The 19,384-nt window shown below is 35.4% G+C and overlaps 1 protein-coding gene across 3 annotated transcripts in view; it reads right to left on the reverse strand.

Annotated features, from left to right (window-relative positions):
- GALNTL6 (polypeptide N-acetylgalactosaminyltransferase like 6) overlaps positions 1-19,384 on the reverse strand; it is a 1,198,495-nt gene that overhangs the window by 776,904 nt on the left and 402,207 nt on the right. For all 3 annotated transcript variants that reach the window (XM_066279164.1, XM_066279174.1, XM_066279184.1), the window contains one exon: positions 4,395-4,503. In XM_066279164.1, the coding sequence (XP_066135261.1) occupies positions 4,395-4,503 (109 nt within the window). The remainder of the gene's footprint in view (positions 1-4,394; positions 4,504-19,384) is intronic.

The following is a 19,384-nucleotide window of genomic DNA, read 5'->3' on the forward strand; positions in this document are numbered from 1 at the left end:
TTATGAAGATATGATTATATTGTTTCCAAAGTTTGAAAAGGACCCCATGAGATAAAATAATTCATGGTCAATATTCACGGAGAAATTTCTCCATGGAGAAAATCATAATTTTCTCCAGAGTTGCAAGTTTGATTTTTATTAGAAAATCAATAGATATGATTTTCTCAAATAACAGATTAAAGAATATCATACTTATTTCAACAGATGCAAACAAAAAACACTATCAATAAATAAACATTCATTTACTGAAAAAAATAAAACTTACAAACTTTCACCAAACCAAATTCAAAAGGATTTGCAAACATGGAAGAGTGTATTTTCATTAAATGTACAGACAAAATCTTTACAAGAGTGTCTAGTCTGCTATTGTTTGAATAATAACAAGTCAAGAAGAGCCACCTATACCGATAGTTCAAGATTGCACTGGAGTTCCCAGCAAGTGCAGAATCAGAACAAAAAGAACTAAAATTATAAGGTCTAGAATAAAAGGAAGACATTTTAAAATCACTGTCATTACCTGTAGATATCACACTGTGGCTATCACAATGTATATGTCTACACTGAATATCCAAAAAAACCTATAGGAAAAAGATTTTAATTCATAGAAGAATTTAGAAAGTTTTCTTAATTCAAATCAATATTAAAAATTAACATTTGTATATACCAGCAACAAACAATGTAAAATTTCAGCAAAATCAATAACATGTACATTATTCACATAACATTAGTTTTTTTAGGAAAGTACTAAAAATGCCTGAGAATAAAATTATAAACACATCACTAATGATAATGAATAAGCAACAAATAAACAGAATGTATACCATAGAATGGATACTTTAATATTGAAAAAAAATTTTACTTATCTCTTGATTTTTGAAGATTATTTGAAATTAAAATAATTTGGTATATCTGTAGATGTGTGTGTAAAACTTGACAAGCTTAATTGAAAATTTTAAAGAAAGGCATAACGTGAAGAATGGCAGTACATTCTCAAGGAAGAAGAGCAAAGAAAGTAGAATGAATAGTACCAGATATCAGTGACGGCTACAAAGATATAGTACATAAGATATGGCATTTAGCTCAACAAATTTTACTCAGAACAGAATTGAGGAACCAGTGAAAAAACACACAAATATGAAAACCTGATATATAATAGAGCCAACACTGCCAAGCAGTGAAGGAAAAATTTTTCCAATTAATTGTGCTGCTTTTGGTTATATAAAGGGATGAAAAGTAAATAAATATTGAACCCCTTCTTTACATCAGATAAAAATTAAGGCCAGTTAGACATAAAGCCTAAATGTAAAAGGTAAAATACTCTAGCTTTTGAAAGATAATATTGACCATCAGTATAACCTATCCTTAAAAAACAATTTCTAAATTTGACTACATCAAAGTTATGAAACTTGAGATTTTTTTAAAAAAACAGTCTACAAAATGTGTAATATGATATTTTCACTGTATACAACCAGTCGAGTATATTATTTACAATAAATTAAGGGAGATTGATAAGGAAGAGAAATAAATATAAACATTAAAATCAGAAAAAGGAATTTTACCAAATCAAAGGCACAAACATCCCAGAAGCATAAAAAAAGATATCCACTACATTTGAAGTTAGTAGAATGCAAATTTAAGTGTCAATGAGAGATTACATATATTATATCACAATACTAGGGGGAAAAAGTTAGACACTACGAAGTATTCACAAGGATATAGAGCAGTGGGCATTCCATCCATTATTGATTAGAGTGAAATAAGTATCTCAACTTTGGAAAACAGTGTGGAGTACATGACATACCTTAAGTGAACATTCCTTACACATACAGAATCTACTATTCAATATGCATTTAATAAATATACTATTTATTTAATATAATATATTTAATACAATATACTATTTAATAAAATATTACCTCTACACTAGAACCACGCACATGAATATTATAACATTATATGTATATAATAATCAAAATCTTGGAACTCCCCAAATGTAGAAAATTAAACAGTAAAAATGAATCAACTAGAATTCTATACCTTGACATGGATGAATCTCAAAAACAATTTTGAGAGAAAGAAAAAAATCACATAGTATAAATAAATTTTCAGATAAAGTTCAACCAAAGGCAAAATGCAACCACATTTGCTTAGGGTTAAATATACAAGTGGTTCAAGGAAAAAAAAACCCACAGAACACTACTACAGAGAAAAATAAGAGTAAACACAAACTTCAAGACTTGGAGGGCACAAATGATCTTTCTTTGGACCTGAATATTGAGAATAGGAAGGATCATTCTGAGTTTGTACCTGCATGTACTTGCATGTTTTCTCCTTTTATTTTTGTTATATTGCATAATATTAAAAGAACGATGAAATATAGTCTATTGCATTTGTCATATATCTTCCAGTGAATCATATAATATAGAAATATTTAAAAATGCTTTGAAAACTTATACTTTAAGAAACTTATTATATTACCAATTTTCACTGAGGTCAATTTCCCTTGTCTCAAGGGAGAATAAGAATATAAAAGACATGTTCATCCAGGACGCAGAATGGGTAGCAAAAAGCATAAATAAATGTGATGTTCTGCATTCTGTATCCAAAACTCATCAGCACAAACAAAAGGTAAGCACATCAAGTTAAGTGAAAGTAACTTTGATGAATTAACAATGACAGTTATCATTAATTGAGTATATAATGTGTTAAAAAAATTGGCCACTTATTTAAGGTATATTACCTTTAATCCTCACAACAATTCTGCAAAGTAGAATATGAGAAAAATAAAGTGATTTTCCACTTAAACTAGCTCATATTTGAAAAATCTAGGTTCTGACCCCAGGTGTGTCTCTGATATGTGCCGTTGTCATTAATTACTTCATATTGCCCAGATATTATTCAAGGTTGGACTGTAGGGTGTGATGGAGCATTAGACCTGGTCTTTAATCTAAATCTGCAAAGTATTAGCTATTTGACCTTGGATAACATTTAATAAATAAAGTCTTAAGAATTTAGGTTATTTTTTAACTAATTGGGGATAATAAAATCTATTGATTAGAGCCATTATGAGGTTTAAATTAAATATATGTGTAAATATGTGCACAAAACATTTATTCAATATAATTTAGCATATTATATTATTGTTATCAATTTGGCAACATCAGTTAGATTATATAAACGTGTCAAAAAAAATGTCAGCATCCTGTGGTTAGAAAGGCAAACAGATGGTTGGATTAATATAGTTTGATAAAACAAATAACAGAAAAAAATAAAAGGGCTGCAAAAATGAGGATGCTGATAACAAACTTACTTTCATGATTGTTTAGGGGATCATAGCCAAAGTAGAAAGAGTGAAACTTGGAAGAGAGAAAGATTCTCTGAGGAACAGAGAACATCCTTATGAAGAGCAGCAGCTTTAATATAAAGTTGGGGGAAGGTGGAAGGCATGATTTAGGGGAAAGGAATGAAAGAAAAAACTTAAAGAAGAATACAATTAGATCATCCACACCTGACCCTGAGCTAAAAAATATTTCATAATCCCAAACAATTTCACAACCATTTAAATACCAGCACTCCAGTTTTCCTGATGGGATGAGTTATATGAAAGGTTGACCAGTAGGACCTCACACTGTGGACCAAACAAGAGCTTCTCTATTTCTGTGGCATGTTCACTATGGAAGAAAACTAGAGCTCCTTTAGTCAATTAATAGTACATGGACTTCCCATGATATGTTATTCCTTTTCATCAATTTCTACTAATGGTATATAGCCTTCTGAATCCCTGTCCCATCCACCTAATTTTTCAGTCCTTGTAGAAAAACTTGCTTTTTCCTGTCAATTTTTTCACCATGTAAAATGTTTCCCCTATCTCAAACCCAAGGCTAGCATTCTGCTACACATATATAGACTTCCTTGACTATGTTTAATTACTTATCTGTTTGTCCAAGTATTGCCACCTTCAGGTCCCTGCTCTAGTTATCTACCAGCCTACTCATGTCTAGAACATGGTACACATTTAATACATTGTATTGCCAGTTAAACATATCTAGGCCTAAGGAGTCAATCTAATTCAAGATGTATGTCTATTCATGTCAAGCCTTATTGATAAATCTCAAGATACCCCCAGAAATTATTAAAAAGCAGTTTGGAAATACAAAGTACTATAGAATTCTAAAACTTTAATGACTTCTTCAGCTAATATTGTAAGGGCTGTTTATTATTTGTTTTTTTCTAAAATTTGAAATTGTTTCAGTTCTGTTCCATGTTGACCTCCAATACCCCCGTGAGACGTACCTTATTGTGTGCAAAAGAAATGCTACTTAGAGATGCTTTAAGTGACAAATAAGACAGGACAATAAGTGAAGTAGCCCTTTGGCTTACACTGAACTCCATACCTGAGCGCACAGCCTCTTTCTGAATGCTCTCATAGTCATGCCAGTCTTTTCTTCTCAAACCATCTGTCCATGCATAGAATTGCCCATCTCCTAGGCCCAGTGGGAATGTCTGTGGAAAAGGAAAGTATTCAGAGCATAAAAAGGAGGTATTTCCTTTTTCATGGTAGGTAAACACAGCCAGGCACATAACAGGCAATCAAAGAATATTTGTTGAATAAATGACTCTTCCAAGTATGCTGAGAAGAAAGCTATTGCTACTAACCATATTGATACACATTTTTTTTTCTTTTAATAATTTTATTTTTTTAATGGGGTGACATCAATAAATCAGGATACATATATTCAAAGATAACATGTCCAGGTTATCTTGTTGATACACATTTTAAAACCTTGTTTCAACTTTTAAAGTAAGAGCATGTGTTAACCGTAATCTTTACCATTTCTTAGTTTATTTCATCCAGAGACAGTAATGATAATTCAATATATTATTGAATATATAATTATAATTATAAAATTATAAAAATATAATATCAATATATTATTGAATATATAATTCAATATATTTATGTTCAGTGGATACTGAGCATAAAAGCCTAGCTGTTTTCACTTGCCCAAAGAGTAGATATTAATAATGCTACCAATTTTGGTATTAAATGGAATAAATTTTTTGTGGTTTAATTGATTTGGATTGAGTCTATTTGAATGGCCTGGTAATAACATTAGCAACCATTCATTGAATGCTCATTATGTGCCAGGTTCTATGTTAAATACTCTGTACATAGAAGATTGTTCCACCCTTATGATAGTCTTTGGCTGTCAATCTTCACCTTTCCGCCAACTAAAACTGAGGCTCAGAAAATTAAAATAACTTGCATCAAACCAAAGTGGCAAAGTCAGGAGTTGGACCTATTCTATTAAGATCAAAATTGTGGTCTTAAAATCTAATAAATATTGTCTCCTATCTAGCTTTTTGTTAAAGTATGGTACCTGATTATACATATAGTTGAAACTATTACCCACTCAAGAACTGCAGTCAAAACATTTTTATGTTTTGGTTAAACCCAATATGTTCTAATGTCAACTTGAAAATTATTTCTGTGCACATTGCTGAAGCTACTTTTTTATAGTGTTTATTTTTGGTAATAGGAAATGTTTTAAATGAATATTATTTTCACAATCTTAATAGTCAAGAAAATATAAAATAAATGATTTCATATTTACATATTATTTTCCTTTTGTTTGGTTTACGTCTGAAACAAATAATACATCTATAGAATAAGGTAAAGAAACATTTTTTAAAGTTTCAATTTAGGTAAAACAAAAGATGAGTTATTTCAATGAGGAGATTTTATTATATGAGCCTTTTCAAGGCAAATGAAGTACCTTATTAGTTTGAAATAGTAAAACTATTGTGCTTATGAAAAATTATCTACCATATGTTTAGCTTTTAAAGGATCCACTTATTGTTGAAAGAATAAAATGGAACTAATAAAGAAAAACAGATAGTAGTCGGGGAAAATATTTTCTAAACCTGGTGACTATTATCTATACATTTAAAGGAATTTATTCATGAGAATGGAGAATTCAGAAAAAACAACAGGAACAAACTCTCAATGGTGATGGTGAGTTTTTATAAAATTATGGATATATAAAAATAAGAATAATTTTTAAAAGGACAAGAAAAAAATTCCATGGAAAAATTAACAGAAAAGAATAAAGTAAAAAATGAGGAAATGGTTAAAAATAAACAAAACAATTGGGGTATAATAGTAAACACTAGAAAAAAATGTCATGAATATTTTTTCTAATTGATAATTAATTTTGTAATGAGACATTTATTCAGCTATGAATGTGAAATTTTAAGTAATCAAATACCTTTAGAGTATGAAAAGCATGTTTTGTCTCAGCCATGCCTTTACAATGATAAATGCTAGGCAATAATGAAAATCTCACACTGATTATATATTAGATGAGTTTATGAACATCACTTTCAGATTAAAACAGATGGTTTCAAAATAAGTTTTGACATGAAACATGGAGACGCAGTTGTGTAAAGTTCAAATATGCAAAGTTCTCTCTGGTTACCTATTGGTTTGCATACTGATTCCCTTACAGAGAGGGAAGAGCTAGACCAAAGAAAGATGCAGACCACTCCAGATTGGTAGGTGGCAGGTTTAATAAGCAAGGGAACTACATGTAAGACTTAGTCTGCTGCTGCGAGATGAGCAGATCTCTGTACACACTCCCTAGAATCTTAAAAGCTTAGGGAGGTCTTAACTGGGTTCCGTAATATATTCAGTATAGGTGGTCCAACAACACATTACTCTCAAAGCTGTGTCTTTGAAAACAGTTCCTTGTATAAAAATGGTGGGTGGGGCATATGTTTCAAGGTCAAGGGGAGGGGTAAGTGGTCTCTGATTGCCCAGGGTCTACATCATGAAACAACCAGTGGTCACATCCTCTTAATGACTCCCTCTAACATCTCACCCCTCCACTGGCTCTTTCTGTCTTCCAGCCCACCTCTTCCTCAGTGAGTCCTGAATGGTCAGCAAGGTGTTTTATTAGCATTGGGGTGGCTCATTTGGCAGCTATCTGACAGAGGTCTCAGCAATAATTTAGACACATGCAAGAGAAAAACAGATTAAAATCATGATTCCCAAAATACATAACAGTTTTTTGTTTTCTACCAAGAGCCACATGATTGTAACCATTGATTTACTTAGTCCCCCAGGCTGACGGTCAGATCACTCAGGGCATTTACTCGTGTCCTGATGTGATTTAAGGAAGATGACACATTAACAGACTCATACTGTATGAAAGAAAAACATTGTCTTTAGATAATGGCTCAGGTGCCTCCTTGTGAGGCAGTAATCATGCTCATAAACGTTCTGTTTTGGAGGACAGCTTTTCTTATTAGATATTTATGGCGGTGTTCAGTAAAGATAGGCTTTGTTGACTACCATTCAAGGCTTACTGGGTGAATTTAGTAAGGACTTCTACATGTGCTATAATGTCCACCAGGCAGTGAAGGGGATAAAGACAATGGCCAAATGATTGTACAGGTGGAAAATAGGACATGCCCACTGGCCTTGAGGAGAGGAAGGTTGGTAGCTTTGGGAACGTGACCTGGCTGTGCACACCATCCATGTTGGCCAGGGGTGGCAGCACCATCAGGGTGAAGAGATGGACTGGGGGCCAGATGTGCCAGACCAGGATTTCCAGCTTCTCCTTTCTTTCCATGGTGAGTGTTCTATTTCAGGTGAAGTGCACTTTAATAACTGTCTAGTTTGCAGCAGAACAATAGGACCCCAGTGCAGACTGAGTAGTTCCCTCCCACCCATGGGTACAAAGTAACTTACTCGTCGCTGTGGGATGTCCCATTGCAAATCCCAGTAGATAGTGCCTTTCCCAGACATGATGGGACTTGGTTTACTTCGTAGCATAAGAGAGGCAATGGCTCTCTTGGCCCTCCATACATTTCTGGTGCTGGGTGTGTTGGCAGGGTCCCCAGTCTGGCACATGGGGCCATAGGCCCTAGTGGCTGATCATTCAAATGTATGGAAGCTTGAGAGAGTATTTTAGTCCAGCTGGCCAAGGTGTTTTATCTGTTAGTAGTTTAATCTGCTGCTTTAATATTCCATTTTTTTCTACCAAACCTGCAACTTGCAGGTTATAGGTAAGATGGGACCTCCAATCAATGTCATGTGTTTTACCCAGTCTGGTACATCACAACCTCTGAAATGTGACCCGCAATCACTGTCTATTGGATCAGGGTATCCATAGTTGGTATTGGGCTTCTCTCACTCCCGAATGGTGGCAGCATGGTTTGCATAATGATAGAGAAAGCTTGGATTAGGGTAGACGCAGACTCCTCACACATGTTTAAAACCTCCATTCTGAGGGAGAGGGCCAGTATAATCATTTGTCAATCCAGCACCTGTTAGGAGCTTTTGTGGCTGGCCCCAGGCACCTGTATGCTGTTATAACATGAACCTCATTACTATATATCAAGAGCAGTCCTGCATCTTTGGTAATACGCCATCCCACCCAGCCACTATCTTTTGTATATTTCTGGGGAACCAGTAAATACTGAGCTCAACATGAGGCCCCTGATCACCTTCATTGGCCTTACCTGGAGGCAATCTTGGCCTTCATCCTATACTTTAGACGTGGGTGGCACTCACTCCCATAGGACTGCTCCCTGTGGCCTCTAATGAAGCAGGCCAGCGGGAGGCAAGGTGGGAGCAGGTGGTGCAAGTCTTAACTGTTGTGCAGGTTGTAAGGCTTTCCACACAGCGGTCAACACAGCACTGGGTGCTAGTCTATCTTTTCAGGTGGTGTCCCATCAGCCATTAGGTCAAACCACTTATGTTTCTGGGTTATTTACACCAGACCTTTTACAACAATAAACTCAGCAAGAGTATAGTCTCTGGTCAGGACCCTTTCCTGGACAGGGGCCACCCACTGGCTGGGACTGTTGCTTTGTTTTTGCTCTCCTTTGTACTGGGAGTCAGACAGTAAGGGGTGATTAGTTCAGGTTACTGAACTACACAACATCCTCCACTTCACTCTCCTCATTTTCTTCTCATTTTTCCTCTTAGTGTCTGTGAGGAATCAGCTGTGTTAGACTTGCTCGCTGGTTTAGCGCTGCAAGCACTTTACTGATTGGGGCATGAGCATGTGGCAGCATATAGTCTATGGGTGCTTGTCTTCAGGGCAGATGGCAGAGTGCGGCTTGCCTGCCCATCACTGTGAGGGGCCATTTTGCTGTTTGTTTGCCTGAGAAGTTGTTTTTGCTGCCTGTATGCTCATCTGCCATTTGATACTCTATTGAATGGAATGGCCGAACACTTTCTGGCTCAGCACTTTCTCTACCATCCACCCAAATCCAATGGGGACCTGTCTGGCCTCGGCCACTATCATTACAGCGTCCCAACCAGGCTTTGTCACAAGCACTTGGACTTTAATCCATGGTGGCTTGCTCCCTCCTGGCCTTACAAGATAGCATACAATGTCTCTAACTTATTATCCTGCTCACCCACCTCTTTCTAGCCCCAAAGCTAGCAGAGTAGTAGACACATGGAGTTCCTCTCTAATGTCAGCTCTGACAACTCGCCTTTACCCAAGGACTCTTTAAATGTCCCCCACGCGGTTGTGTCCATGAGACTTCTCTGGCCTCTGTCCCCGGGCCAGAGGAATAAAGCTATTATTATTCCATACTTCATGGCTATGCCCTTCCTTCTTTCTTGGTGGGGAAAAATACCTTACATTTGGTGCCGAAACCTAGGAGGAGTTGAAACCTGCTGGGGCCGCTCCTCTCCCCATCTCTTCCAAGGAAGAACCAGGATCTCCGACTTTCCACCCACTTCCGCACATGGTGCGGTAAGTCCCCAGCCTCCCCTCAGTTCTTTCCGCTGAGACTCCTTGTCCATAATTGCAGCTGCCTCAGGGACCTCTTTTCCATTCTGAGTGCATGTGTGTCCGTGGAGATGTCCTGGGCACATCCACTTTACCTATCTATCCAGTGGCCAGAGCTTGAGTTGCAGGACACCTATTCTCATCTCTGACCACTCTGAGGACTGAGGGTGGCCATAGAGGCACAGGAATCTAAACCTAACCCAAAAACACTCCTGGAGTGCCTTATCCAAAATCTCTCCCTCCCTAAAAAAGAAGAAACTGTTCTTCTTCTCTGCTGTGGCCAGGCCACAGAACCCACTGGATAATTGGACCAGGTGGCTTCCTGAAGGGACATTCGGTTTTAACACCTTCACCAATTTAACTATCACCAAAAGAACTGGGAATTGGTTGGAGATCCCTTACATTCAGAGCTTCTAGTATTTGTGCTCCCGTCCTAATCTCTGTGCCGCCTGCTACACAGTGCAGGCCCTTTTTGGCCAGAGAAACATCACCTAAACCCTCCACTCTTGATCTTTTGCCCAACCCCCAATTATCTCCCCTTCCTGCCTGACCCTCGGGGGTACCCCTCTCTTGGAACCCCTCTCTGGTCCCTCTGTGGACCTCTTTCACTTGGGTCTCTTCCCTCCAGGAGCCCCCTGCCCTCCCTTTGCAGGATCTTGTTTCTCATTCACCTGCAAAAACCAGTCTCTCTTTCTCCTCCCCTGCTGGCCAGGGGCCCCTCCCCTCTCCACTGTGTTCTTAAGCCCCTCCCCAGTGATGCAGGGAGATTTGACTTGGGGTAGTGAATACACAATGCAATAAACAGATGATGTACTTTAGAACTGTGTACCTGAAACCTGTATAATTTTATTAACCAATATCACTCAAAAAATTCAATAAAAATTTAAAAAAGAAAAAGAAATGAGTACAGAAAAAAAAAAGAAACAGTTCTTAGAAAGTGAAAATGAGATAGCAAACATAAAATAATTAAGAGGCAGTTTGAAAAATAAAGGTCAAAGGACCCCTAAGCATTCACAAAATATGTGTCAAAACTTACCAAAGAATATTTTTCACAGTGCGACCAATAACCAATATAAAGATTAGATCGGTTTGCAAACCTTTTTGCCTGCCAGAAAGGTGGGTGAATAAAATCTAAATTAATTCCAGTCTATCTGAACAGAACTACCTTGGTTCTGAAAGCTTAATCATCTAGTAAATTAAATAAAAAAATAAATAAAAAAGAAGAAACCAGAGAGTCAGAGGCAAGAAGATATAATACTGAAGGGAGGTAGCAAAAGGGCCTAAAGGTCATCCACCCCAGAATGTACAAAGGGGGTGGAGAGCAGATGCAGAAGGGAAGTCTTTGTGGAGAAAAAAAAAATAAAGAAGTAGAAAAATGATTTTACTTATTGCTGGTCTTTCAAAAAAGCATTAAAAGAAGAGACAGAGTTCTTCCAGAGATATTAGCAGAAATGACTGCGGCATTCAGGGTGTGGCAGAATGAGGTCTACAGTTGTGAAGATGTGAAACAGTTTATTCTTGTATTATTAGTTATTAATTATTATATATTTCCCATATGAACAACTATAAACCTACTTTTACCCCACTCTGTATATAAAAATGTAAGCAAATGAAAAACGGGGCAATTAATAAGGCTAGAGAAAAAGAAAAACAATGTTTAAGAAATAAAGTATTATTAAAGCACACTATTTGATTCAAAGATAAATACTCTTATCTAAATATTGGTTTACCAAAAATTGATGCTATAACTATACTGAAGGTTGAGGAAAATTGTGGAATAATATTGTTAAATACAGATTTATATAATAGGAAAACAAGAGATAAAGCAAAAATGGGCAGAGAACCTCAGAACAGTAACATACACAGTCTATCTGCCAACATGGAAGCATATAACAGAACAAAGGTTAAAAAAAATGACATGGTTCTCTCTCGGCAGCAGAAATTGCAAGCAGGAGAAAGTGGGCCAGGTGAAGCTGTGTTTTAATAATAAAGGCTGTCTGAGGATTTGCTATACTAATCCCTCTTCTTATCTTTACCAGTGCTGCTCACCTGGAAACCTGTTAGAAATACAACTCATTCCTGTTAAATCAAAAAGGAGGGACACAGAAATCTATGTTTCAACTAGTCCTCCAGGTGATTCTGAGACTTCCTAAAGTATGAGAACTACTAATTCATCTGAATTGGAAAGTGGCACAATTACTACATTAAAAGAAAACCTGTCCGATTCATTCACAAAATATGTGCCATGACCTGTTGATGAATGTTTTTCACATTGAGGGCTGGTGACCAATATAGAAATAGGTATATGTGCATCTTTTTCACTGGCCAGAAAGGTGGGTGAATAACCCTAAATTAATTCCAATCTATTTGTATAGAACTACATATATGTTGGTTCTGAAAGCTTAACCACCCGTTAAATGACCCATCAGTATGCTGAACTTTTCTTTCACATGAGCAATCTCCAGTGCCCAGAACTATTTGCTTCTCTCTGGATTATATTATGTGTCCTCCATATGATTATAGTTGTACAGAACTATTATCTGTGACCTTGTAAAAGAAATGTAAAGAGTATTGTACCTTCGCGCAGCCCATCATTAGGGCGCCTGTTTATTTATGACTGCTCTTTCTATTTTTCACCTTGTAGACTTCTTATTCACTGTAATGTCACTACAAATAATTAACTTGAAAAAAATATCAGGAATAGAAGCGACAGAATCCATTAAGTAGAAACCATATGTAATAGTTAAAGCTGAAATTCCAGAGCGTATTGAAAAAGAATGTACTTGAGAATGGGTCATGATAAAAAGTGTCCAAGGGTAAAATATTATTCATAGACAATGTTTATCAGAGATAGCCAAGTCAGACACCTGGTCAGAAATATAAGACAATGGGTGAAAAGCTAGGATGTACCATCCTAAGAAGCAATGGACTCTTGGGCTACCTGACCACTGTCATAAACTTTGAAATAATGTTAAAATATCTCCCAGGGGCTGTCAGTCTGAAAACATCAGGTGAATAAAAATATGTGCCCTTGCCTCGAAAGTAAAGCAGTTTTCTTCATTACAATATTTAGTATAGGTGCTGATGGCATTGAAAAGACACGTTGTGTGAATCCCTATGAAAAAAAGATTGTATTCTAAAGCCGATCTTAGGTTCTATAAATCAACAGCCAATGGAATTTTATTCTCACAGTCAGCCATATACCTACCACTACACTTATTCTTTAGAAGGCAATAAGATGTCATGGAAGTACTCCAGATCTAGGGCCAGATGACATAAATTAAGGTTTTGAACCATATTCTGAAAATCTACACTTTCTCTAGTTAATTCATATAAGAAAGGTGATAAAAATGAGACCTACCTTACCCATGTTACAAGGATTTTTGAGTAGTAAATCAGATCAAGTATGGGAATGCCCTTGGCTTATCATAAAGTGATGTATAAATGCCAGTTGTTTTCACCATCTCTATTATTTTTATCTATATCTTTGAGTTATTTCCATTGTCCTTGAAAGGTTGTAACATAGTTGTGGAACTTATACACATTAAACAAATAATGAATTCTATAGGTCAAACTCTATGTCAGTAGATGTTAATAGGCCATACTGATGGATGTGAGTTCTTATATTGGGTGTGATTAAGTTTCTTATATATTGGAGGCACTTGTGAGATGTTCTAAGCGAATGGAGCACTACTTAGAAAGTAATATAATAGATAACACCAATGGAAAAAGCTGATTACTAACATTTATTCTTATATAATTTTATCCTCCTAAGAGCTGGATGATGAACTAGAGTTCAGAAATGTTAAGGTCACATAATTAATAAAGTCTTCAAGATGACATAACTAATAAGTGGCAAACTAGAATTTGAACTAACCCGCCTTTAAACCTTATTAATTACAAAAACAAACAGAGGCTTTTTATGATTCTCTCATTATTCATTTATTCAAATTCTATAAAGTCATTTTTAAAAATGTTAGAAAATAAACTAATGAGATAAGGTAAAGCCAAAAAAAAAAACCAAACTGTCACACACTGGACCTTAGAATTTATCCACTGAGCAAGGAGTCATTAAAGGCTCTGAAACTGAAAAGTACTATATAGGAAATGTAATGCGGAAGTTAGTTTTCTTGCTGTTGTTGTTCTAACATCTTTTTCTTACCTAAGTTTGACCCCAACTAAAAAGCACGAAAAATCTACAGAGAAAATCCTGCATTTGTATACTCCCAAAACATATTGATAAGTTAATGTCAAAACATAAAGTTCTTTTTCAGCGACTAGAACTGTCTCATTCTTCACAGTCTGTTTACATTCTCAGACGTGACATTGTTAACAAAATAAAATAAGCCTTGAGCTTATATCGATCACTGACACCTCCAGTCCATTCTCTTGACTTTGTAAACATGGTATCTGAAGTAGGGTTGAGGACACAGATGTGTGAAGCAGGCAGAGGGGCATATGAAGGAGTTCAGCTTATTTTTAGATCTTTAAAACTTACAGCAGAATCTGGGTTGTTATATAAAATGTCTTGACTGTAAAATTTTAAACAAATTTAAATATTTATAGAATATATTTTAGGATCATATCATACATTGGGGATATTAATGCTGTAGTCACTATTCCTAAACCAATGGCCAGGCTTATGCCACAGTCTTCATCATGACCTCACTCAGCTTGCCTCAGAAAGTGATGGGTCTGACCAGGCAGTGGCACAGTGGATGGAGCGTTGGACTGGGATGTGGAGGACCCAGATTCGAAACCCTGAGGTGGCAGCTTGAGCATGGGATCCTAGATATGACCCCATGGTCACTGGCTTGAGCCCAAGGTTGCTGGCTTGAGCAAGGGTCACTCGCTCTGCTGTAGTTCCCTGGTCAAGGCACATATGAGAAAGCAATCAATGAACAACTAAGGAGTCACAATGAAGAATTGATGCTTCTCATCTCTCTCCCTTCCTGTCTGTCCCTATCTGTCCTTCTCTCTATCTCTCTCTCCGTCTCTGTCTCTCTCTCTCTCTGTCTCTCTCTCTCTCTCTCTCTCTCTCTCACACACACACACACACACACAAAAGAAATTGATGGCATTGTCTTCTTTCTGCTATAACTTGACTGACATCACTGAACCATAAGCTTATAAATTTATCCTCGTTATTTGTATTAGTATCTCAACTTTTGAGAGCACAGAATGATTTTTCATGTATTGTTTTAATGAACCTCATATAGTATGTCTACAAGGTGGCTGTATAGATCATTAAAACTAGTTAAAGACAAACACTGGGGCAATACTAGTGAGGAAAGCTGCAGAATGAGAAAGTCAGAGAAAGACCCATTCTGGGAAATCACTAAATAGTGCTCTGGTTTTGAGCATAAAAAACAAAACATTTGAATGGCTTGATGTTCAAAATTCCAGATTAAAGATTATTTGTTCTTGATGAATCAGTTACATTTGGCCACACACTTGCAGGAGAAAATTATGTCTTATAGTAATGGTTACTTTTATTATATATATTTCTCTATGGGACTTATTTGCACAAAAAAGTCTACTTTCATACTCTGGTTATAATAATACTGTTTTATTTTGAATGACTATATTCATGTAATACAAAAAACACACAATTCAAGAGTTCTACGGATATATCTTGCTTTCTGCTTCAATCTCTGAAACTATTTAAACATCATTTCTTTGCATTGACAAGGGTCAATGACCCTCATTTTATGATTTCTCGGATATTTGTGAAGAATTTCTGAAGATGCCTCCCTGTTTAGATCGAACACATGTCAGGGGAGCTGAAAAAAGAAAGGAAAGAGACATTGTTTTAACTCTTTTTTTCTATATTGTTACTTCATAAATTTCGTTACCATTGTACCAGAATTATTTTCAGTAAACAAAGCATCTGTTAACAAGCAGAGAGATCAGTAGTAAACTATTCTCTTGTAAATAAATAAAGGGCAACATTATTAATTTTTCTTTAGTTAAAAACAATTGACTGGAAGTGCCTGGTAAAAACCTCCCTGATGTTAAATAGGGTTAAAAACTCAGCAGTAGCCCTAATCCAGCTGACATACTATATTTCCATTTAAGCACACATTGTAGAAGAGTTGTGCTATTGACGCTCAAAATGACTATAATTTTACTTTTTTCCATCACAACGGAAACATGTTAACTCAGCAGGAAAGCCCTCCACATCCTTGATTGCTATGCGGCAGCATACCTTATAGAAATATTCAGGAGATCAGCATGTTACAAAAATGACAAATTTTCTGAGATGTATTCCCATCTCAAAGTATTTTCTTTGTGATTCCTAAAGGGAAAGATAAAAAAAAAAGCAATAAAGAAAACTTTGTATAGAAGTGGACAGCATTTCTGTGAAAATTTAAAAGCAAGGAAAGATCATGTCAAAAACAAAACAAAACAAAAGCATATTAACCTTTGAGTCACCTGGCCACCTGGTGATGGTGATCCATACTCTTGCAGTTTTCTGTGGGTATTAAGTCTGGGTTTCATGACCCCCTGAAATTTCTTCAGAAGGACATCATATGGTGCCTCTAGAATTCCACCCTCTCCATTCTTCAAGGAGAAAAATAGTATCCTCAGTTGTTCACCAGAATCAATATTATCTTAAAATGTGACTCTATTTTCTTATTAATCTGAGCTTACTGTGCTATGTCTGAAGGGAAATATTTAACATGGAAAGATGAAATAAGAGTAGAGAGGAAAAGCAGAGAGATCTTTTGTCATGAGTGCAACAGTGGCAAAGGAACCAAATCGAGGGTCAGTTCTTTGTCCAAGTTGTATGTCACTCACGTGCTTTTCTGGATCTACTAACAAAATAAAGTATAACAGCTCTAGACCTAGAATTACAACTGAGAATACAGGATTAGTTTATAATTAAGAAATGATTAGACTACAGCATTGCTCAGTCATTGGCTTCAAACTCCTAAAATACCACTGTATAAACATATGCTCAGTTTGGCATGGTTATTATCATTTTCACAATAACTACAATCATCATTGCATCAGCTATATGCATGCAAATGTAGACAAGATCTCAACATTACCTTCAATGAGTTTTCTACTTTTAGTAGTGTTACAATTTTAAATGCTTTTTATATGATAATTAAATTTTTTTTTGTAGGAAATTGTTCTAAATGGTAAGACAATTGAATATTTAAACTTTACACTTGAAAGATTTAATGTTTTTTAGTCTGCCTGTTTTAATAGCTGAATTTGTGTTTTAAGCTAATTCAATCTTCAGAAAATTAAGTCAAAAGGTAACACAGTCATAGTAAGTCATTCAAAATTTAACAAATATCTATTTTCAGAACTACCACAATTGAATAGGCAAATTTGTGTAAAATGGATCACTGTAAGTAGACATGTTGCTCAAAGACAGAGAAAAGAGGGTATTTATACTATGTTTCTTTTCTAGTACCAGTATTTGAATGCTGGTTTAATTTTATTCAATTCATCATTCAGCTGATCAGTCAACAGATATTTATTGAATGTATGCTCTGACACTAGAAACACTGTAGAATTGCCAGCCAGGTGAATTCGCAGCCCTTAGGGACATTATCTTCTAGTAGAAGACACTCATTCATTGATCCAATATTAATCGAGCATCTACTATGTGCCTGGCACTGTTCTAGGTACTTGGGATTTATCAGTGACTAATACAGAAAAAGACTCATGCCTTCTATGAGCTTACATAGCTTACATTCTAAAAATGTGATATGAAAACCATCTAATAAATAAGTAAACTATATATTACTTTCAATGAAGTCTTGTTACTATATTAATATAAGTATCTAGGGCAAAACAGTGGGGGCAGAGGTGACTTGAGTTTGGAACACATTGAATTTAAGGTGCCTAAGACTTAAAATGAGTGATAATACTATTTCCACTGGAAAGTTTTACTTAAAAAAACCCCACTATTTTATTTGAATATAGAGACCTATTTGTATGTGCATGAGCAAGCATCTTTTCGAGCAGAAGTGTCAATGCTTTGACTATCCAAACAGCTTGCTTTTAATAGTATTGATTATCTAGCATAAATATAATTTGTCTACAGTGTTTGTGGGGAGGAGGTTAATCTCCACTTCTTAAATACCAAATGATAAAATGTCAAGACTTGACAAGTAGAAAAGAAAGCACTTAAAATCTAAATCTTAAAAGGTCTTTGACCATGACGTTCACAGCTAATTATTTAGAGAATAGATCGCTACTCTATTTATCTACATTGTACTTTGAAAATAATTTACTTATGGGAAGCAACTTTGATAATTATAATTCTAGTTCATGGTCAAAAAGTTTTCTTACAATTAGAACTAAGTTTAAAACACCCTATTTTATAGAACATAGATATGAGCTTAAGTAGTGTGTTATTAAATGTTAAAAAAGATTTCTCTGTATTTGATGACAACACAAAACAAATAAAGCTCTGTGTGGTATATATCAATTCTATGTTAACTGCACAAAAGTGAAATGAAATTTATCCTACCAACTTTGGTACTTTGTTTTTAAAAGTATCAACAAAAAATATATTTTGTATTAATAATAAGTATATATACCAAGGAATAAAAATACAATTAAATACTTTACTTTTATAATCAGTGTTATTATTTTATCTATATGCGTTAAAGACAGATTCAAGATACTATTTCTGAATGCATAGTGACCTCATCCAAAGATTTGACTTTTAGCCAAAATCTTCAACATATATCTTTCTGCTATCCCAACTATCTAAATTAGATAGGTAATTTCCAGTTAATTAGAGAAACAAAATAGGGGGTAAGAACACAAATTTCAATGCTTCATTTTCTTAATATATAAAATAGAAATAACAAAATAGGTTAAAGATCAGATTTACTTGTAAAATATCCATTATAGTACTTGGCACACAGTGAATTTGCATTAATATACACACATATATTTAACTGATTGATGATTCAATTATATTTTCAATTTAAGTATAACAACTATCATAGTTTTTGCAAGCTAATACTTTGAAAAACACAATAAACTATCACAGAATAAAATTTTGTATAAAAATTAGTACAGTACCCTATGTGCCCAGGAAAATGAATCACTTTATTCAATGTCTTAAATATTCTGGTCTTCCTGATTGCTATGAACAATCAGCCTTTTAAATTTTTTTCAATAAAACTACTCTAGAAATGTGTTGTAAAAAAAGATGACCATAAGCAATTTCTGTTTCCATCTCCATTCTGTAAATAGATTAAAATTTGACACTTTTGTGTTTACAAGAAAAAAAAGCTTAACAAACTGAAAATTCACCACTGTTCCTGGATCCATCAGAGAACTATGGTTGCATGGGATACTACTGCCCAGAAATCTAGAGAGAGAGACAAGTCCAGAGTCATGGCTGAGAACTCTACCTGGAGCAGAAGCTGCAGGACCCATACACAGGTATTAATTCAATAACTGTGATGATTTGATGGAAGCTGAGTATGAACTAATCTGAGAATCAGAAACTCCTGGGACACACAGGGAGTCCCCATCCTTTCTTGGTTTTTACCTCCAGGAACTGTTCTGGGTGTTTATGATGAGGAAACAAG

Source organism: Saccopteryx bilineata, chromosome 1, assembly GCF_036850765.1.
Source record: "Saccopteryx bilineata isolate mSacBil1 chromosome 1, mSacBil1_pri_phased_curated, whole genome shotgun sequence".
Taxonomy (NCBI): Eukaryota; Metazoa; Chordata; class Mammalia; order Chiroptera; family Emballonuridae; genus Saccopteryx; species Saccopteryx bilineata.